Source organism: Drosophila serrata, unplaced genomic scaffold (assembly GCF_035046125.1).
Source record: "Drosophila serrata isolate PLE 108 unplaced genomic scaffold, ASM3504612v1 contig_272, whole genome shotgun sequence".
NCBI lineage: Eukaryota > Metazoa > Arthropoda > Insecta > Diptera > Drosophilidae > Drosophila > Drosophila serrata.
In genome coordinates, this window is record NW_028257170.1 from 3,951,349 (window position 1) to 3,974,056 (window position 22,708).

The window sequence follows — 22,708 nt, forward strand, 5'->3', positions numbered from 1 at the left end:
CCCGTGGTATATATATTCTGTGCATGCAGTGTCATTGATTAGCACATCGCACATCAATTGATCGATAAATGCATATGTGTTTAGCTTCATTTTGGGGTTTTATCCAGGAAATAGGGGAGGGGGGAAAAAGATGGAAAATAGGGAAAATTGCGAATACTTTCTGGCCAGTGGCGTTGAATGGCTCTCATGTGCCACAGAGCGCGGCGTGCCAGGGCCACGGCTAAGTGAGTGCCAATGTGTGAGCACGGCAATTTTCAACTATTTATGAGAGCAGCCCCCGCGTTGGAGCCCAGGGAACTACCCCCAGGAGAATGGCAATGAGGATGAGGCACATGGTGGGAGCTTCTGCCTTTGTGTTAACCTGTTTTTGTTTTGCCAACCAAAGTTGGCACATAAATAATGAAGCACGGGGCATAAGTTCCCATTGATTGTGCGGTGTGTGTGTGAGTATATTTTCCCTAGATTCATGGGGATAGAGGAAGGGAGCACACCATATGACTCTGGAGATTAAGCCATTGTTTGCACCGAATGCGGCGCTCAGTCTGAGCTGCGGCTTAGCGGGCTGCGTATGCAAACAAAAAGTTGTTCCAAGGGATTGCGGGCTGAGCGGGTGTTTTAACCCAATTCCGGATGGGTTGGTCCTGTTACCAGAGAGGTATTGGGGTAGATCGTAGACCATTGAGGAATATGAATAAGGCCAATGGCATCTCTGCAAGCCATAAGTGGCTTTCGAACTGTTAGCCATTAAAACCTGCACCTCTTTTATATATATTAAACCTATATAGTAAGAATCTTGAACCATTTCCAGCTCCAGCAGTGTAATGCGCCTTGGGGGCAGTGGCATTCCATACGACGGCGACCCCCTGACAATGAGCGCAGCTGGCAACGACTATGCCGAACTCTGTGATCTTGGACCCTCGCGCTGGAGTGCTCGACCCTACGGATACCATTCGAATGTTGCCGGCTTGGGCCTTGGTCCCACATTGGGAGCCACACAGTCATCCTCGAGCGTGCCCACGGGCGGATCGGGTGGCCTTATTTCGCACCACCGTACGGTGCCGAGCAGCTTCGAGGCGGAGGACATTGGCTTGGCATTCGGCATGATTAGTCCGCCGCCGGGCAGCGGACCCTACATGGGATCCTCAGCAGCGGCGGCAGCAGCAGCAGCAGCAGCAGCAGCGGCGGGGGGTTCCCGTGTTGGCAATAGCACCAGCTCGCTGCGCGGAGCCGGCGGTAGAAGCGGATTATATTACTCGCCACCGGGCACCTCATACACGATCATCGAGCGACCCCATTCGCCGCACTACTACTTCAATTCGGCGGGTGTGCCCACCAAGGGTGGCTCTCTGCCAGGACGCGGCAGTGCCTATCTTAGCTCCTCACCCGCCAGCCACATGGCTGCCGGAACGGCGGGCACATTGCCCACCTCGACGGCGGCCAGTGGTCGCCAGCAGCATGCGAGCAGCAATGGGAATAAGAAGCGACCCATCTCGCCGGAGCAGGTGCTGCGGATGTTCGGGGCCACGCAGTCGTCATCAGTTCCTACGAGTAGCTATCACTTCAGCAATGGCGGAACGCGGGATCGGGATCGTACCGGCAGAAGGAGCCCGGCCAGCAGTCCGCCCTCCACCACCCACCAGGTGAGGGTTGCTCCAGTTAGATATCCTTTCAGATCTTAATAAGATGTTTATTTGTTATTTTGTGATTTAAGATCTATCGTGATCGGGAGCGGGAAAGGGATCGCAGTGTCCCGAATATCCACGAACTTACGACGCGAACCGTGTCCATGTCACGCGACCAGCAAATCGATCATGGTTTCGGCATTTGCGTCAAAGGAGGCAAAGACTCAGGTAAGTAAAGGACTAAGACAGGTGTCTCAGGGAATGACATAAAGTTGCCAGGGAAAGGAGATAAGAAATAAATCCAATTAGGTGCTGGAAAATTATATTTGAAATCAAGAAAGCAATGATAAGCATGCAATATCATTTATACTAAAATTAACTAACATTTAGATATATTTAAAATAATTATAGCTTGTTAAAGCAACTTTGAAGCTTTAGAAAGGTTTTGGTATAATGATCTTGGGTAGGATTTACCTATAAAATGGTAAAGAAATATTCTTGGGAACAAAGAGCTATAGTTTTCAGTAAAGATCCGACTAAGAGAGTGAAGCTGAGACACATTTCTATGTAAGTTATTTGCTTTAATCATTCAATCTGTCTCCTTTTTATATATCTAAATAGTTAACTAAATATTAGGGACTTATAAAAGCAAACTAATCTCTAGATTAAACCTCAAACTAAATAAAAAAGACAGTTTACAAACACTATAACCTTAACTACATATTTTGTAGCAAAAGAAATGTTATTTCCCACTTAATCTACAAACATAGGGGAATAATAATATAGAAGAAACGACATTAGTAACCAAGATGTAGCTCCACCCTATTTGGCAGCTGAAAAAAAATACCTGAGCATTCCAGGACATCACCGCGTTACACCTTACCCCTGCTCTCCTCCCCTCTACCCCCCATTTAATCTTTCGTGGGGCCTCGCCTCCTGATCCCATGTCACGCCCAGTCGGTTTTGGCTGATGGCTCTTCTTGGTTTCACCGGGAGGCTCTTACGTGCAATTTAGTTTTCAATTTCATTTTATTGTCCAGGTGCCTGGTTCCCTTCCGAACCCCTTTTTCCGTGGCTTTCTTTCCCCCGCTCCCCCCCCCCCCCAACTGAGCCATGTGTCCATCCGTCCGTAGTTCAACCGTGTGTAGCCACGTGTATTGGCGTGTGTGTGTGACAAACCGCCAGCAGCTTTGACATTTCCAAGTGCATTTTGCACCTGACTACCTTTTTGGCTAACCAGCTCTTCCTTCCCTTACCTCTGACCCCTCTCCCTGTCTGTCTGTGTGTGTTACCTTTTCTTCATTCCCATTTCCTGCCGTAGAATTTATTTTTAGTTTGCAATATGCGGACGGCTTTAAAATCGATAAAAATCTATTTAAGTTGCCCCCATATGCAGGCTTCTCTACATCCTTTTCCCTCTTTACCACTCCTTGTGCTCCTTGTGTTCTTCAACGCCATTGTGCACACACACACACAACACACACACTCACGTGCTTTATAAATTAAACATAAAATGGCTGCCGCACTCCATCCTCTGCCTCTTGGCTGAGGACTTAATGAAAAAACATCGAAAAAAAAAAGGGGAGGCCCAGGAAAATGGCTTCTAGGGGGTAGAGGAGAGTCTCTTTTTTATTAAAAATTGAATGTGTGAGTTGGCTGCTAATTGATTTCCCTCCCTTTTGCAGGCTTAGGCGTCTACATCTCACGCATAGAGGAAAATTCGGTGGCCGAGCGTGCCGGATTGCGACCCGGTGATACAATCCTAGAGGTGAATGGCACCCCATTCACTTCAATCAATCACGAGGAGGCGCTGAAGGTGAGCATCTCTTTTGCAACTTTTTCTTGCATTTAAATATATCTCTTTTTATATGAATCTTTATTAAATACTTTGTAGTAGCTAAAGTAATCTATATTTAGAAAAGAAAATCGATCAGAGCATGCAGCGATTTCGGGTGGCATCACTCTGTGTGTGTGTTGTGTGTTGTGTTTTCAAAGATATTTATATTGCAAATTAATATTGATTGACACTTTTAATCGTCCCTTTTTCGGTTGATTGGCTGTTAGGCATTTAGCTGGAATAATATCCTTTATTTTGTTTATTTTAGGATATTATATTTCATCAAAGAAAGGAATAGACTTTTGTGGGGATTTTCTATAGTAAATTGTAGGAGAAATATATTATAAGCCTTTTAAGAAATGCCAGAGCAATCCTAAAATATATTCATTTCAGACCTTGCAAAAACATAGACATTAAAAAACAAACTCATAGGAAATTATCTGATAAAATTCTGAGCAAAACAAACCCATAAAACAATACCCTTATCGATTCAAAATAATTATAATAAATTCCCATAATTAACCATAAATAAATTCAAAACTTATAAGACTGGAAAATCCTCTGGGAAACCCTTATCGAATTCTCCACATCTGAGACCTTTTCCCTTGGGGTTTTCTCCCATCTTTCCCTCAACCCTGACATGTCAAATTTCTTTTACTTCCATCAAAAAAAAAAGAGAAAATATCTAATTTTATTGTACACTTTATTGATTTTTAATGTGATTTTCTAGACGGCCTGTCTTGGGTGTATCGGCAGCTTCAGTTTGTCAATCGCTGGTCCTTAATAGTTGCCCATAATGGGGTTCTATCCATCAAGCATATGTATATGCGCACAAGCCGATATGTTTTATATATATACTTATATATATATGTATATTGTTGTACGAAGGCATTCAGTAGGCCACATTGCCTTTTATGGCCGACACTTGACAGAGTAACCGAAAGAAAAGGATTTTTCCTATGCCCCCCCTCCCTCCTCCCTCTCCCCTCTAGTGGCAGCTGCCTCTAACAACGAAAGTCAATTTATTGTGGAATATTTTATGTGACACGTTATGATAGTCAATATAATTCCTAGCCATGCATATTACTTGGCAAAAGACGAGGCTTTGGGATGGTACTGGAGCCTGCCTGGCACATGGTGTGCCATTTCTCACGCTTTCTGCCAATTTAAACTTTAACCATTTTGGACAGAACTTGTTTGGGAACATACACAGCTATAGAATATAAACTGAAATGCAAATATATATAGATATATCTATGTATATTCCCCCCTATCGATTGCCGCCTGCTCTGAGCGATTTTTTTGTAGTTGTTTCCTATACGAAGTATATGAATCTTTATGCACTTTGATACTGTTATGTATGAATATTAACAAAAACCAAATACGAAACAAACATGAAAATGAATTCAATAATACACTAATACAAATATACACTGAGAAAAAATTGGCAATAGACTAGTCGCATTTTGTATCCGCATTGTTTTTGTTGGTTATTTGCTATTTCTGTTGAATTATTTCAATTAATTTTAGTTTAAGTTTAAGTTTAAGTTTAAGTTTAAGTTGACTTGACACCTGCAGGACCTTAAATGCAAAAGGACTTTCTAGCTGAAACCACAATGGCTTACTCCACACAGCACTCAGCACTCTAATCGACGGGAAAATGTGCATTTTGGGCTTTAAAACCCAACCACAAACCGAAAAATTAAGGCTCCAGGTGGGGAGTGGGGGGAGGACACAACACCTGGGGGAATTCGCAGACCAATTTGCACGCAGCACCCGCACACCTGCCTCAGTTCCCCCTCCCCCTGAGTCCTTGGATCCAAACAATTTTGCGCACAATTCTCACATTAGTTTTTTGGTCAGAAACAATTAAAATAATGACAGCAAAATGTGGCCGACACAGGACACGGAATACACAAAAACACTGACAGCAAACGCACAAACCGCACAACCCAAAAAAAAAGGACGAACGGACACGCCCACAATTAAAGTTAATTAATAATTTTTGGGGGAAACAATTTCGCAACCACTTGCCGTACACGGTACAATTACTACCAAATATCATTTCACTTTTGGTTCACTTTCATTTTCCTTTCCTTCTTTTTTTATTCTGGTACTTTTTGCTCCTTTCCTCCCCCCCCCCCCCCCCCTCTTTCTCTCTTTCTCTATATTTCTCTCTATGTTCGTTCCGTTTTGCTCGCATCTGTCCTCTCTTTGTGTCTCTTCTATTGCCACATTTTTTCTTAACGCAGAGATGTGTGCAGATATTGAAATCGTCACGTCAAATCAGTATGACGGTCCGCGCCCCGCCCACGCTCAATTCGGCCGCCCCGCTCCACGGCTTTGGTCCGCCCTCCCGTGACCCGATGTACGCCTCCATGGCACCCCCGCTCCATCCCCAGAATCAAGCAGCAGCGGCAGCGGCAGCAGCAGCAGCAGCGGCGGCCGCAGCCTCCGGAGCGGGTTTGCCCTTCCGCCAGACCTGCTCCTGGATGGATCGTCATGGTAGACCCGCCTCACCGCCCATGGAGTACGGTGGCAGGCGCAGCGAGCGAAGGGATCGGTGAGTATCAATGAGGGAGATTAAAGCCAAACCAGGAACTAACTTTAAACTCTTCCCAATCAGGATACGGCGAGTGGAGCTGCTGATCGAGCCGGGTCAGTCTCTGGGCCTGATGATACGTGGGGGCGTGGAGTACGGGCTGGGTATCTTCGTCACGGGCGTGGACAAGGACAGCGTGGCTGACCGGGCTGGACTGATGATTGGCGACGAGATACTGGAGGTCAATGGGCAGTCCTTCCTCGATGTCACCCATGACGAGGCAGTGGGTCAGCTGAAGTACCACAAGCGCATGTCGCTGGTGATACGTGATGTGGGCAAAGTGCCACACTCCTGTACCTCCATCGAAATGGAGCCCTGGGATGCCTACAGTCCAACGGGTACAAGGTGGGTTCAATAACTCTTTGATCACTTAATCCTTGGATCATCGTGTAAACCCAATTAAAACCCCATTAGGGCACGCCGAAAAGGTCAGATTGCCACCATGGTGGAGGAGAAGGCGCGATCTTTGCTGCCCCGTCATCACTTTGCAAGCCTTTCCTACTATATCGCTGAATATAGTGCGAAAGCAATGACCATAGATGCCTTTGTTGCCGTCTTATTAGAGATGTTAGATACGTACGAGAAGGTATATCCCTACCTAGGTATATTTAAGTTTAAAAACTAAAAGTATTTTCCGATTCCAGCACACGCTAGTGACGGAGATTAGGGAACTGGTGTTCCCTGAGGATCGCACGCGATATGACGAGCTTGTCTATCGCAGGGAACGCGATCCTTATAGCGTGGACAGGCACAGGGTAAGCGGAGCAAGGACTAAAATCCCTTTTCTTAGTATCCTTAACCATGTAAATCTGTATTATGTTTTGCAGCGTAAGGGAGACCCCGCACGTGATTTGCCGGTAAGCTTTTTAGAAGATTTATTCTACGACACAGACACAATATACACTTAGTTAAGAGAGACAAGACACTTCTCTAGTTCTCACACACTGAGCATGTTCAGCCAAATACTATCTACTATATGTTATATCTGCGGTCTATCTCTACTGTCTCTACTAATCCTATAATGTCTATATAAAGAACTACTTACTCGCCTATAAAAGTGTTTATTGTTTAGTATATCTCTTTCTCTTCTCGCTGTTGTCGTTGTTAATTGTTGTTGTTGTCACTGTATGTTTGTAACTTTTACTTTAATTTATCTGTTTCAACTGTAGTCAAAATACAAGAAAATAACACTCGACATAAAAAGAAACTAAGAAAAGAAAATCAAAACAAAACTTGTAGTTTAATTGATGAACGAGTCAACGCACTTGATGTTTTTCTTTAGCCACCCAACTTGAAACCAGTTAAGAGCTTCTTTCATTTCCCAATAAAATTGCATGTTATTTTCCTATTTCTCTGTTGAGAAAGCTTTCGGAAACTCGCTTACTTTCGATTCGGACCTTGGCAACTCAAATTGCAAAACAACTCGAAACAGAAACAACAAACCAAAAATCGAATGTCAATTTTTACGAAATCAACAAAACACAAAACACATTTACAGCTTTAGTTACATTGTAGTTTAACACCAATTTTTAGCAGTAAGAACAAGGTAAATAAAGGTATTTGTGGACATTGTAAATTAAGCTGAAAAACGAAACAAAATCGGAACTAACTCTGGGAAGTTGGTACAGTTGACCCTTAAAGACTTATCAACTGTCTTTGTAAATAAACCATATGCAGGATATATTCAAATCAAAGTTATCTTAGATCAGTTTAGTTATCTTTAGCTCTAGTTTTAGATATAAGCAAAATTACTGTATCATATCGAATCGAACCTATGTAATCATACACCGAAAAGTGCACTTACGAAAAAGAAGGATAATCAAGAAACTAAAAACATTCACCCAGAATTAGCACCGATATATGCATATATCTAATATATATATATCAATCGAATGCACAAAAAAAAAGAACCCCAAAACACTCTAAATCTGTTACGCTCTCCAGCCACTATCTCTGTCTCGCTCTCGCCTCTCTTTCTGTCTCTTTCTCCCTCTCGCTGTCTCTGTGCTGAGTAGTGATCTACGAAAGCCTAGATCAGTAGCCCCCTCTCACTCTCACTCTCACTGTCTCTCACTCGCTCTCAAAATCGTTTGCAAAACCAAATCGATCGTTTCGTTTTCGTATCGTTCCATTGCGTACCATTCCGTTCCGTTCCGTTCCCCAACAGGTAACATCCGACGATTTGGAAATATTAGCCGCAACCGGAAGGAGTCCCTCGTCGGACTCGGGCCTGGGCATGACCGTAACGGATATTCACAAGCGGTACCAAGAATCCATATCCTCATCCATATCAGTGTCTATATCCCAAACCATAACCATATCCTCACCCTGTGCCATATCCATATCCTTAGTCTACTATCCTATTGCCGTAAAATGCAGTCAGAACCAAAATCGGACTTACATATATTATTATTTTGTAGAATACTATTTTTGATTATGTCAAAAAACTAATTACTTTATAGCTTGTCTTATGAATCGGGATTAAAAATCTTAACTGATTTTGCTATTTAAACATCTTTAAACAATTGAATTATAGGATCGTATTGAAAAACGATTATATCTAAGTTTAAAATATTCGGATTTCTTGAATCGATATTTATCGGTATTTTTAACAAACAATTTATTCGATAAATCAAAGTTTTCTTTAAATTTTCAAACGAAAAAGTTTACATTTCACAAATAGTTTTCTTAAACTTTAGTTCTAGTTTTCCAAGTTCGATTTTGGTTCTGAATGAAGTGCAATTTACCCCTCTATAACATAATGTGTGTGTGTACGATAGACCCGCACTCCAGTTGCCCCATCGGCCCATGTCGGCGGGACCCATACTGCATCGAGCACATCCAGCATCATCTGCCTCGGCTGCGGCATCAGCATCCCATTATCAGGCAGGCAGCAACCAGTCCTCATCATCATTATCGCCACCCCAACAACAACAGCAGCCGCCGCATCAGCGACAGCATCATGCCTCATTGCGTCATCTGGGCGGCGCTGGATCGGGATCAGTATCTATAGCTGGGCGTCATCATCACCGTCATCTGTCGGGACCAAGTCAATTGAGGTTCAAGCAGGCCAAAGACAATGTGCAACAGGTCAGGACCGAAGCGAGTCGGACAAAGAGTGTAGAAAAGCTGATAAACTTACTCTACCTATGAAACTTTTCCTGAAACTATTCTATATAGATATTTTCACTATTTTGAGGCCTTTTTCTAAAAGAATCTTCTGGAATTAATGTAGAGGGTGTACTTAGCAACATTTTTTCAAATTTTCCTTGGGGTTTCAGTGGCCTTTCTTAACTTTTAATTTACTTTCTTAAATAAGTTTTATAAAGCTCTAAATTCCTTATCAATTTCTCTAAATTCGGGAAAGTCTATATATTATATAACACAATTATTGAAAAAGATATAACTAATATATGGACTTTTCTTAATCGTTTCAAAATTATAAGAAAGGTAGCAAAAAAAATTGACATTCGGATGTATTTCCCCCACGATTTGAGATACTCGTATCTCTGTCTGTCTGTGGTATCTTTTTTTTAATTTCATTTTGTATCTTTAGTGTCTTAGCCTCTCTCTCTCTCTCTCTTTATCTCTATCTATGTATCTGTATCTCGAACTACTTTTCTGTATTTTTGTCTTTCGTTTTGTGTCTGTGTGCCGTCATTAGTCGTGTGTTGTTTATATGTTTGCATTTATTTTTTTTGCTCTCTGTGGTTTCAGTTTACGTTTTCTCGTCTCGTCTCTGTTTCCGGTTATGTTGTACTTCCTTTTTTTGATAAATGTTGTCCAATTGGCATTGAGTGTTGTAATACCGTTAAGTCGCATTAAGAGCAGCACCAAAAAAAAACTCAATTGGTTGCCAACCGGTTGGTTCTGTACAATATATATGTTTTGTAAATTCTTTCATCCCGGCTTAGGAATACGGCTGTGATGAGCACAGAACTCGCCGGGGCAGCGAAACCCTTTTACCGGAATACGAACAAGATACGGTGAGTAAGTGATCACGAACTGATCATGAAAGATATATAGTTATAGGGAAGAACAGAGGAATTTAACATGCTAGAAAGGTTCTATCTTATTGCATAAAATTCTTAATGATATATAGGGATAAATTATGTACAGATAATCCATTTCAGTATCAGCATTAATCATTATTTCTATATTACATTATCCCCTGTAGCTTTTGTTAACATTTATGAATGAATACACAAAGAATAATAATCATTTGCTCATTTCATTCATTCCATAAAATACCATAATCAGCACATTTTTTATAATATGCCTTATTATTCATATATATACCTTATTAACTAACATTTCCATTGAAAACTCCACTCAGTTTTGTCTATTGTTTATTCTTTGTATCTGTAACTGTAACTGTATCTATATATAAATGTATATTAGTACGACAAACTAAGCTAACACTAGACTTAAGCACTATCTTATGTGGGTTTAAGGTATCGAGTATGGTATATATGTATCTATAGTCGCCTCACATCTTGTCGTGCAGCGAGCCCTCGGCCACCATGGGCAGGTGGTAGTCACGGGGCGGCGTAAATGGACGCACAAAGTGGCGCCACTGTCGATGGTGCAGGGGCGGTGGCGTCTGGGTGGGCGTGGCCGTGGACGAGGACACGGTCGCCACAGTGGCTGCCACCGCATGTTGGTGCTGCTGGTGGCAACTGTTGGGCTCAAATTTCGGGCGTGGTATGCGCAATTGTTTGATCTCCGTCAAATAGGTCTCCATGCTGCCGGTTGCCGGTCGTCAGACGCCTCCTGTTGATGTTTGATTTGTTTAAATGATTTGTTGTTCTTTGGCCAAGTTGCAATCAGTGTGGAGTGGACTTTTGTGCGCGAGTTTGCCATTGCACTTGGTTGTGAAAAAGTCAGGCAAAGTAAATAGAAAGGGTAAACAAAGGGGGATGGTTGGGTGTGTACCCTTTCACACCCACTGAGAAATGGTTAAAGTATTTTAAAGAGGAAAAAACTCCATAAAACTTAATAACCTTAGAGTTGATTTAGTTATAATTTAATCAAGCTGACAGCTTTGTAAATTATAATTTAAAAAGAAAAGCTCTTTTTTCACACAAGAGCAACCAAACTTCACTTAAGTTCTTGTTTGATTTACTGCACTTTATTCTTTATTTTTTGATGAGCAAAAACTTCTTTGCACTCTGCTCCACAACTTGTTGAGTAAGTGCAGCAAAAGTGAAAGTAAATTCACCGCCAAAACCCCCAAAGTCTGTGTGTGTGTGTCTTGCTTGGCTAGAAGACAAGAAAATTGCAATAATTTCCGCAAAAGGCGTTCAACCGCATCACATGCAGGCAAAAGCAGCAGCAGCAGTCAAGTTCAGGGCAGGATTTTCATTTAGTTCGCACGAAATTGATTTGGACTTCTGGGGCCAACTGTGGGTATTAAGGGGGGAAAATGATTCGAGAAGCTAAACGTCTGGCGATCCGCTGCTTAGCCCTGTTTACACAGCTGACACCATTTGGGCCGGCTTGACTTGACTTGAGTTGACTTGACCGATGTACCAAGCACAGCACAGAAGAAAATAAATTCGAAATTGATTTGGAAATTCAATTAAATTAAAGTCTTGTCGAAAGTTAAGTTTTCTTAGTGTTTAAAGATAGATCTTTGAATTAAAAGTACAAGTTAAGCCTTTGCCTTTGAGCATACCCAAAGAAAATAAACTCCTGTTTAAAGACTTTAAAACTTATTTATTCATTATGGCTAATCTCCTACCAACTTAACACTTTAAGAACTACAAATGAGGCTTAAAACCTAAAATTATTTTAAACTGTGCATGTACCATGAACGATGGTCGAACGGACTCAAACCGCGCCGGCAGCTGAGTAACCAGTTTGATTTCAACCAAAACTGACAAACAACTTTTTTTTTTCTTTTTTTTGCTGTATGTCGCTTGTCTGGCTTACGGGGACACTCACTTTTCTCTCTTGAAACTACCAAGACTCGGTGAGCGGGGGGATAGAAATCGAGAGAGCCATAGAGACAAGACCAAAAACTCAAAGTGGGTCATTAGAGAAATGTACTAAATAAGGTACAAAACTTTGTCAAGAGCAAGACTTAAATGGAAAGTAAATTGGAGTTGGCCGGAGAACAAGTTGTTTGTAATGTAAATAAACCATTTGAGAGAACCCCAAAATCCGGTCTAGCGAATTCAATGGGTGTAAAATATATATAATTATGAGATGGAGCCCAGTTGGAAGACTTGACTGAGGGGAGATTTGAAGAAGACATATGTCTGTCAATAGAAAAACACTTCTCCATCATCATAATGAGAACCTTAATTAAGGCGAGAGGAGGGAGTGTGCGCCGTTCAGGTGCTAATTCTTGAATGCTGATTAACCGTTATGACGAACTCTTTTCACATTCAATCCATTAGGCCATGTTAGCAATCCGGACAGCTTGTCATCTTTAGACATTATTAATTATAACCGACTGGGTCTAAGAGGGGGTTATAGGTTTAGTTAATTACGTTACCTTTTTTGGCAAAGACTACAGGGGGTCGCCCTACAGGGGGTACCTTCTCTCTACAGGGTGTTATGTGTAGCAAAAAAACTAGCATTTATATCAAGAAGATGTATAAGATCTGCTTAGAAGTACCAATGATTACCAATGATTTGCCTTTATTCAATCAATCAATTTATAGATTCCCCTCCTAAAATTTACTAAGAGTTTTAAGAACCTTTTTATTACACTTTCTGAGACATAATTGATTTAATTTCAACGTATAGCCAAAGCTTAATTGATTTATTTTAAGTCACTCAAATTAAGTTTAATTTTAAAAGTGTTAAATTGCACACCTTGAGCTATTTTTAAACCCCATCATTTCAGTTGACAAATCCCAATTCGATTGAAATTACCAAACACCAATCCATTTGGCCTTGAAAAGGCATTAATAATATCCAAGCTTTTGGGATTAAAATACGTTTTGTGTAACCCTATCGATGCGGTGAACCAATCATGAACTCTGTCCCCTTCGATCCCCTCCCACACGCATGAGTATCTAATGACAAAGAGGTGCCCCCGATTTCCCCGCTAAAAGCCCCCTCAAAGAGCCCCCAGACTCCGCGGACTACGCAACGAGGTCAATGGCATGTGCTTTGAATGATGATTGTCAGCTTTTCGATTCGATTCGAGTTACAAAAATTCAGCTACGACTAAAGCTGCTGCTAACAGATAAAAAAATCAACAACAACAACAAAAATAATAATAATAAAAAAACATCATCATCAACAGCAGAGCGTCGACATCAAAAACTTGGCTGCGAAAAGTTTGCAAAGTCATAAATTTGATTGATTTTGAAATGGTTGCCCCCTTGAGCAGCTTAACCGAAGGAGATAACATAAGTGATTGAACAATTTGAGTGAAAAATCGTTGGAAAATGATGTGTGCCTTACGCACAAAATACAGTTAAATGGATTAAATTGACTGAAAGTTTTCATTATTGTTTGGAAAATTCTCTTTCTCTTTCTCATTTTCTATCTCTGTCTGGTGTGAAAGTTGTTGTGTCTCCCGGTTTTTCCGGGAGCTAAACTTGCTCCTTTTGGTTCTGTCGAAATTTCTCTGGCCAAACCTTATTCATTTTTTTTTTGGTTTTGTTTAAACTTTTTCCAAAAGTTAAACAAAAGGTAAAGCACTTAATTCACACTATTGTTGTGGCTGGAGAGGCCATGAATAATTTTGTCCACAATTCTATGTAAAGAAAAGAAAAACAGAAACCCCATTCTGAGGAGGCTAAGCTCATTGACCCATAAAGCAGATCTGACAGCTGGCTGACCGAGAATAATTTATCAAATCTCGCGATCGTCGTTGATGAGAAGTGGGTCAAAAGAGTTGGCCCTAAAGAGAGATTGGTAGATTGGTAAATTGGGAGCAATTTGTATGAATTATCGGTCCAAGCCATGCGTTACTGGATTCTTATTTATGCCATTTCCAATACCAATTACATTTCGGTTAGCCCTTGGGCTCCACAGAAAGGGAGACATTCGTAAAGGCCTGTCCGAAAAGCCATTAAAAGCCATTTCGCTTGTTCTCTTGTTTTATGACCATTTCTTTCGAACCTTTCGCGTTTTGGCTTTCCCTGCCTCTCTCTCCTTTTTTTTGTGGGTCGAAATGTTTAGCAACTACGGTTATTTCGCAGTCTTACCACTTAGAATCCGTCAGCAGCTGAAGTGCAAACGAGGGAAGAGACAGCAAACAACAAATCAACTGAAACCGCTGCCCAACTCCAGTTTTGGTAATTAAAAATATATATATATATATAGGTGTGAAGAGAAACAAATAACAAACACAGAAAACAAAGGAAATTAGCTCGACCAAAAAAAGGTGAGAAATAGAAGTTAATTGAATGCAAAAAGCGAGGCAATAAAGTTGTCTGCCGCAATTTGTGATTTTTCTGTTGCCAAAGACCGAGCGACCCCTCAAAATAAAAAAAAAAACCAGAGCGCGATGATATAACCAACAGACAAGAGAAGAGTACAAGTACCAGTACCAAAAACTTCTGCTGGCTTTATTATTATTTTGTATTTATGCAACGATTTGCCAGCAAACAGAGCGCGAAATGTAACGAAACGCGAGATTTGTCAACTCCACAACTGGCAGCAGCAGCAACTTGTTTCTCGGCCAATTTGGGCCCTGGTAATACGCACTTTTGCCTGATGCTTGTTTTTGGCCTTACAGTACTCCTCCGACTTCAGCTAACTGCTATTTACGTATCTGAACCTCACGGTTGAAGCGACGACGCGCGACTGAAACTGCAGACTTCACTGAAGGCAGCTGCTGAGCTCTGAGCCCGAGTCCAATCCACAATTGTAGTTGCTCATGTTGCCGCTTTGGTTGCTGCCGCCGCTGCTTTGGCCAAAAGCCAACCAGCCGCAAAAGCCAAGCAGCAGCAGCTAGCTGGAGCTACTCTTTGTTGGCCAGAGTTGTGGGCAGAAGGCAAAGAGTTTGCCAGCGAGGAAACAAAAGACAGAAACCTTGGATTACCATCAACATCGAACTTCAAGAAGTGGGGATTCTTTTGGGGCAAACCCTCGAGAGAGAGACGACCCAGAACTTTGAAAAAGATCTAAGATCAACATGTCTCTATATAGAAAATAAAAGACATTTTCAGGTACTCAAAAATGAAGTTATTTATTTATTTTCTTGATAAGAAAACAAAGCTTAATTCAGGGAACCGAAACTTCTATACCCTTGTAGAAAAAATCCATCCTAGATCGGTTAAAATGCTTTAATTTCCAATTGGAAAGCATTTCTGTGTTAGTTTTACAAGGGTATTAAATCTGCATGCTTAATTTAAAATTGGAGAAAGTAAACAATTTTGACAATTGATGGAAATTTTAACGATATTTTTTTAAAATTAAAATTAAAATTATTTTTATCAAACATAGCTAAATCGACTAGACTGTTGATGCTGATCAAGAATATATATGATTTATAGGGTCGGAAATGACTCCTTCACTGTGTTTTATGCTTCTGACTAAAATAATAATACCCTGGAAGGTTATGAAAGTGTTGTGGGAAGTGTATTTATAATATGAGCTTTAGAAAACTTAAAACATAAACATAAAAAATATATAACTTAGACTGGAACATATTTTCTTAATATTTATGCTTATATAAGGTCTAAGATCTTTGACTATTCTCGAACTAAACATATTCTGAAGTTTAAATAAAAAGTTAAGGCTCAGATTTAGACTAAGGCTTATCTGTAAACTTAAGTCACACAGCAAAACATTTTCATTTACATTTGGCTACAAATACTTCTTAAGGTATTTTGACTTTAATTCCAGTTTGATTTAAGTATTTCTTATATATTTTATAATGCCTTAATTTGATTAGCAAGCGAAAGCACTCGAAATGATCTAGAAAACAGAAAATATTACCTACAAGTTCACAAACTCTTACATTATCCATATATCATTAGATTATATTATATTATTATTATATTATATACTATATTATTTTATTATATTATATATTATTATCTGTAGTCAGCTAAAGAGCATTTAATAGTTGACTCTAACTAAAAACACACACATCATATTGGACCTTTTCTTGTTTGTTACTTTGGGTTTTGCTTTCTTTGACGTTTTTTTCTTTTCTTTTTTTGCCACTGAACGAACGCTGTTTCCCCTAGTTACTTTTTATGGCCTAGTAATGTAAAAAATTACCCACAGCGACACAGCAGAAACAATGGGGAGCGATTTGATAAACAAAGATTGTCAATATTTATGACTAAAAATTATACTGCAATTATATCGTTGAGATTTACGGGGTGCAAAATATATACTATATTTTATGCTATATACATGTGTTGCAAGTCAGTAAGTGCTGGATTTACGCAATGGTCAAACTGGAGTGACAAATAAATAAAATGTATCTGTGAGATACTGCGGTGGTAAGCTGCAGCTGACAAACGGCGACTGCAGCTGTGCGGTGATGGTTTTTTTCTTCTTGCATTTAGTTTTTTTTATTTCTCTCTCCCACTTTGGTTTTTTGTTTTGCTCGGGCATGACGTAAACAGAAAATTTGTTGTGTTTTTTCCCGACGATCGAATAAGGCGGGAGTTGATGGCCAGAAAGGCGTTTTGTGTTTGGCATTGAAAAGAGATGATGCTCATTAGTATGGTGTTGCTGTTATTCCAGAGCTGCAATAATTAATTTTCCCCCTTTGGGCTTTCCCTCTCTCTCTTTCTCGTTCTTTCTGTCTCTATCTAATCGTCGTCACACGCGGCGTATACGCAATGGACATTGGAATCGCATTAATTGGAAACAGGAACAGGTAAGCTCGATGTTCGCCGCATTTTGCCGTTTGTTACACTTTAAGCACTTTTTCGAAACTATCTTTTCAACACAAGCACACACACACATACACACCCACGAATAAAACACATAAACATAACAAAAATAAACACACACACACCCCAAAAAAAGACACATAACAAAGGAAAAGACCAATAAGGAAGCAATCGTAACCAGAGAAAAAAGAAAACCCCACAAAACAGCCAGAGTCTTGTAAATATTTAGCTCGCTGCTCGTTTTAAGCCGCCTTTTTGCTCTAACTTATTTCGCCCGCCGGTGATTCGTGTGCATAATTTTTGCGGTGGAAAGGGGGGGGGGGGGCGGGGTAGGCGGTATAAGTGGGCGTGTTACGTGCGCTGGTAGAGCGGAGCTTTCGAGAAGAAGATTACCGAACAAAGTTTTGACATAACCAAGACTAATTAGCCAGCGAGTTTACGTAGTTGCAGGCATTTAAGTATGTGGTAGCTTTAAATCAGGGATTAGTTAGTGCAACGTAAATGCATATTCAATTCAATCCGAAAAGTATGCTACGAAAATGTGAAAGTTAGCCAGCGGCAACATGCTGATGTTGCTAGCAACAATTAAGCAACATTTGTTGCCACGCTCAGTAGTTGAGGAAAATAAAGAAAACTTTCTTTTTACGGTTAAAATAATTATTTAAAATTAGTAGAGAATTAGTGCCATTTATATAAAATTTATTTCCACCACATATGTACCTTCTTAGTCTCTAAAATATATAGAATAAAATAGTTTAGAGGGTTGTAACACCCTTAAAATTGAAAAAATAATATATATTTCTAAAACAAAATAATTATTAGCCAAAATTTCATATGTAAACCGTTTCTAACATTTATACTAAAGCCATATTATATTATATTCTAGTGGCTAACATTTAGAAATATGTTTTAAAACATATTAGAGAGGCCTAGTCCTTGACACCTTTAAATATAACCATTAACTCTTTTTGATTTAATACCTTAGAAGTCGGAAAACAATTAGAAATAGATACATCAACGAACCCATATTGGTCAAGACCTTAGAGATATAGTTTGGACTCTCATTATCCAATAGATTTTTTCAATCAATTTAAGTAATAATAATAATAGTAATACTCTCGAAAACCTATAACCAGTATTTGTAGCTTGACTAGTTTAATATACAAACAACTTAGGAACCCCACAAAAGACCCACAAAGAATCCCCTCGTATTTCTTACTTTCTTTTCCATTATCTTCTCCTCTAAAACCCACACTCTGATTTAAACCCGTGATTTTCACTCGAGTCTCTCATTTCACTTGGCATATCACAACCAACCAACTCAAAACCACCCACCAGAGCACCCTTTTCAGTTGTTCCATTCAGATCCATATAGAGAGTCCCGATTTTGATTTGGATCTAACCCGTTCCGTGCCTCGTACTCCCCGAAATTGTTCTCGTTTGTTCATTTGTGTGCATTTCAGGGCGGCTACTTAGATGGACTGCGTTCACATTTGGGTGGTTTAACACAACGTGTCAAATCATGGTATTGGGGACGACCTCTAGTAAGTGCCAATGTATTTTTCGTTAAACGTTTAAAAGCGAAAACCAACAAACAAAAACAACAAAAAAAAAAATTACCTAACTAACTAATGTAATAAACGACACCAGCAACCACAGCATAGAAATTGTGTTCGCAACTTGAGTGGAATTATAATTGTCTGCGAAGCGTTCTCACAGTCTGCATTTTGTTTTTCTTTTGGAACAGACCTTTCGATTTGCATCTCGTTGCATTTAACTTGGCCTGAACTTAGTATTGTTGCTATCACTCTCTCTCTCTCTCACTCGCTCTATCTCTCTTTCTCTGTTTTATCTCTCTGTAACTCTGTAATTCTGTCTCTGTATGAACTAACTTAACTTAACTCAACTTAAATTAAACTTAAACTAAACCCACTTAAACTTAACTGTTTTGAATGTGCATTGCAATGACTGCAAGCCGCCAATCACATCTTTAATTGAATTAAAAACTAAATCAATTTTGAAAATTCATTCGGTTGCATTTCCAGCATTTTGTGTTGTATTCGTAGGATTTGTGTTTTTAGTTTTTTTTTCGTGCTCTCATATTCCAAATTGAACTTTGCTTGCCCCACAAGTTGAACCACATTCTTATCGTTGTGTTTTACATATTTTGATTTATTTGTTTTCGTGGCGCACTCAAAAACGTTTCATATAGAATTCCTTAGTCACTTTTCTGTAAAGTAATTGTCGATGTAAGTATCTTAAAAATAAAAAAAAACAAAAGCTAAACAAGACACGAGACTGAACAAGTCGACATTTGCATTTAAAAGCGAAAGGTCAAGCCGAAATAAATTACAAAAAACCAAAACAAACAATCAAAAAATGAAGAAAAGCTTGAAAAATACATTTGCACATTTACGCATGAGTCACCCCGATTTCTAAACACACGCCAAAAATATATATATATCTATATATTCGTAAAAATATCGAGAAAAATTGGTCTTGGTTCACCGCCAGCCATTATCCACCGATCCACCGTTCACCGTTCACCGTTCACCGTTCACCGTTCACAGTTCACCGATTCACCATTTACACCATCGATTTGTAGTGTTCTTCCATATTTCTCTTTTATTTTGCCCTGTAATTAGTGTATATCCCGATTTATGTTGGCATTATTTTAGCTGCTGCTGTCCCACAACCACACACGCACTCCTCCACACACACACACACATCCTAGTTGTAGTTAGCAGCTATTTTTAGTCCTGTAAATCCTGTAAAATAAGTTCGAGTTCCCAAAAGTTTTAGTTAGCGCTTCATTCGGAAGTATACACTCTTAGTCCGATTTAGTCTTAGCTAACCAAATTCTAAGTGTCTTAGTTGCCAAATCTAGCCATTAGCTTTTATAACTAGAACCGTATATTTGCTGTATAGTCGCCTTTAAAAGCCTTTCAAAATGCACAAACTCAAAGCGAAAAAAAACACACTCCCTCTTGGAAAATAATAAAAAAAAAAGAGAAACCCACACAGACAAGTCCACAGACACTACTTACGCACACAAGCACTCGCATATTCATAACTTGCACCTGACACTCGGCTTAGTCCAGGATACGAGCTTAAAATGAAGGTGAACGGGTGTCTTGGTCCTTGGATAAAGTGAAATGACAGAGGAACTATCCCATTTAGGTCTTAATTTATGAAGTGTTGAAAGAATGAAATACCCTAAACGGCAATGTGATGTTGCAGAAAGCAAAGGGAATTAGTTTTAAATGAATTGGGGGATTTCCCTTTGTATGGCAAACATAATTTTTTGCAAAATATTTACTTAGTACATACATGCATAATAATACAGCAATTCGAATTGCAATCAATTGAGATTTATATAAATATTCTATTAAAATTAAAGAGTTCAAGAGAATTCATAAAGGATATTCAATATAAAACTAAGGCTTAGGTAAAAACATAGAAGAAAATTAACTTCGTAAAGCCAAAGAATATATATCCTTGCCGTTTTCAATTGAATTATAGAATAGTATTGAAAATCGATCATGAAATTTAGTTCAATAATACCTGTCAGAGGTATAAATATAAGAAAACCTGTAATTAAATTTAAAATACCATCATGATTAATATTGAATATATAAAAAGTTCTTTATCCATAAAGAAATCTTCCATTTCCTCTTCCAAAAACTGCCAAGCAAAGGGTTAATTTCCATACATAATAGCAAGTTTTATACATTTTCCAGGCTAAAACTTTTTCTTCTATACTTACAATTTTCCTAAAATTCAATTCAAGTTCATTTTGAACGCTTCCATCCCCCAAAGATAAGCCACAATTTGCCATATCAAAGTATCAAACGCCAAAGCCACTGCCAAAGCAATCAAGCAACTGCAAGAGCTTACATCAACGAATAATCCAATATGTTGGAAAGGTAACGAAAAATCGAAAACCAAAGGCAAAAGAAATGAAAAATGAACCATGAAAGCTTCGGCTGCGATTCAGGCAAATCAGCTCAGTTCAATTCACTTTGAATGCCAATCGATATACGCAATCTTCGACTATCTCTTTCTATATCTCTATAGCTATCTCTCTTATATCCGTAGCACGCTTTGGCCAAAAACCACTGTCCCCAAAAACCACCCAACCACCCAACTTACCCCACTGTAGAGTGAACTGTCATACTTTATTCAATTAAACCTCTGTAACTGTATGTTTTGCAAGTTTGCAAGTGAACGAGACCCAAAACAAACAGCAGACACTCGCAAAAAACCAAGACTTCTTTATATATAGCATATTCTAAGCATATATTCACACGCAGCAAATACAAAACTACCAAAGAATTGAACAACGTTTTTAATCTCTACCACTTAACAAGCAACTTACAACGAATTCTTATGCAAATATTTCTACTACTTTCATTTTACATTCAAAAAAACCAATCAAAATGTTTGCTCACAATGAAAACAAACAAAAACTTTGCCAAAAAACACACAATGTGGCCATATATATATATATATATTCGAAAATCGAAAACCAAAAACCGAAACAATAAAAAATGTATAGGAGTTGGCCACAAAACTCTCACGGAGTTTCGATATGAAGGAGGAAGGCGGCACATTGCTGGGCGATAAAGGTGTACGAAGGCATCAGGTGAGTGCTACTCGAAATCTAGTGCAAGCACACTAACTACCAGATATCTAACAATATATAACTGACTATACAACAGCACTTGAATGCCCAGAACAACAACAGTAACAAAACTTCAATAAAAAATAATAATATGACTAAGAGCGTATGCGAAATAATGAGTTTCGGTTCGAAATTATCAAAGTATCAGTTTCGTCGGTTGTTTACAAAATTTAATACAATTTGGTCACCTCCCCCCGAAAAACATTTCATGATTCATTTCAAACAAAAAACACACAAAGTTTCTCCTCTATCTCTACTGTATATCTCTATCTATTTACCTAACTCAAAAATAAACTGCAATAATGCCATTGAATATTTTAAACTAGCAAATATATATATGTACAAATTTGAATTGGCCTAATTTACTATAGCTTGAACCGTTTCCTATTGTTTACCTCACACACACAGAATACACACGTAAATAAGTACAAACAACCCGAACAACAAACTATTTACCAAGATCCTCAGATCGACAACAACAAAACGTTCAATTTGCTTGCCTTGACTTTACCAAAATCACAAATTCTACTTAATCAGCTTGAACCAAGTTACCTTTTGATCCAAACCAAAACACAATTTGAGCATTTACTTAAACTTAGAATCGAACCAGTAGTATATCGATCCTTTGACTTGGTTAAACAACGAATAAACCTATATTTAAATGGAAATTGTTTGCGAAATCGGTCGAACTTTCACCATATATACATATATATGACTTTATGAATGCGATTTGTTTCATTTTCAGTCCATGCAGCGTCTGTCAGCGGAGCAGAATGGTGGTTCAACGACTGAACAAACACATGAACACAATCCAAACGTCGTACCTGATCATAGAGGCAACTTACACATTACAGTTAAGAAAACCAAACCAATTTTAGGTATTGCTATCGAAGGTGGTGCTAATACAAAACACCCGCTCCCTAGGATAATCAATATCCATGTGAGTACCCTGTACCTCGAGTAGAGTGCGATAAGTGTAATTAAATCATTTTAATTTGATTTTGCAAACAGGAAAATGGTGCAGCATTTGAAGCGGGCGGCCTTGAAGTCGGGCAATTGATCCTGGAGGTGGACGGAACCAAGGTGGAAGGTCTACACCATCAGGTAATGGAATTATATTTCAAAAACAATTAACTTCTT

The 22,708-nt window shown here is 39.2% G+C and overlaps 2 protein-coding genes across 4 annotated transcripts in view; one reads left to right on the top strand and one right to left on the bottom strand.

Annotated features, from left to right (window-relative positions):
• The window catches only part of dysc (whirlin protein dyschronic), a 38,197-nt gene that overhangs the window by 12,531 nt on the left and 2,958 nt on the right, over positions 1 to 22,708 (top strand). Inside the window, exons 2-17 of one of the 2 annotated variants that reach the window (XM_086834348.1) lie at positions 809 to 1,640; positions 1,712 to 1,850; positions 3,308 to 3,438; positions 5,712 to 6,022; positions 6,086 to 6,406; positions 6,476 to 6,647; positions 6,706 to 6,816; positions 6,889 to 6,918; positions 8,229 to 8,323; positions 8,842 to 9,151; positions 9,976 to 10,047; positions 16,863 to 16,868; positions 18,348 to 18,428; positions 21,443 to 21,529; positions 22,314 to 22,508; positions 22,580 to 22,672. In XM_086834348.1, coding sequence (XP_086690474.1) covers positions 822 to 1,640; positions 1,712 to 1,850; positions 3,308 to 3,438; positions 5,712 to 6,022; positions 6,086 to 6,406; positions 6,476 to 6,647; positions 6,706 to 6,816; positions 6,889 to 6,918; positions 8,229 to 8,323; positions 8,842 to 9,151; positions 9,976 to 10,047; positions 16,863 to 16,868; positions 18,348 to 18,428; positions 21,443 to 21,529; positions 22,314 to 22,508; positions 22,580 to 22,672 — 2,973 coding nt within the window. In that variant the 5' untranslated portion in view covers positions 809 to 821. Of the gene's footprint in view, positions 1 to 808; positions 1,641 to 1,711; positions 1,851 to 3,307; positions 3,439 to 5,711; positions 6,023 to 6,085; positions 6,407 to 6,475; positions 6,648 to 6,705; positions 6,817 to 6,888; positions 6,919 to 8,228; positions 8,324 to 8,841; positions 9,152 to 9,778; positions 9,954 to 9,975; positions 10,048 to 16,862; positions 16,869 to 18,347; positions 18,429 to 21,442; positions 21,530 to 22,313; positions 22,509 to 22,579; positions 22,673 to 22,708 lie in introns of those variants that run through there. The other variant, XM_086834347.1, reaches the window with a different exon arrangement.
• LOC110190898 (uncharacterized) lies at positions 10,398 to 14,873 on the bottom strand. 2 transcript variants are annotated; one of them, XM_020961557.2, is made up of 2 exons: positions 14,735 to 14,873; positions 10,398 to 10,834 (listed from the first exon to the last, which is right to left on the bottom strand). In XM_020961557.2, the coding sequence occupies exon 2, from the start codon at positions 10,803 to 10,805 to the stop codon at positions 10,551 to 10,553; it is 255 nt and encodes an 84-aa protein (XP_020817216.1). In that variant the 5' UTR covers positions 10,806 to 10,834; positions 14,735 to 14,873; the 3' UTR covers positions 10,398 to 10,550. The 2 variants fall into 2 exon arrangements, with proteins under 2 accessions (XP_020817216.1, XP_086690476.1); XM_086834350.1 differs by lacking the exon at positions 14,735 to 14,873 and adding an exon at positions 14,233 to 14,308.

Excerpts from the sequence above, each read along its gene's own strand:
- LOC110190898 (XM_020961557.2), bottom strand. The coding sequence starts at position 10,805 with ATGGAGACCTATTTGACGGAGATCAAACAATTGCGCATACCACGCCCG.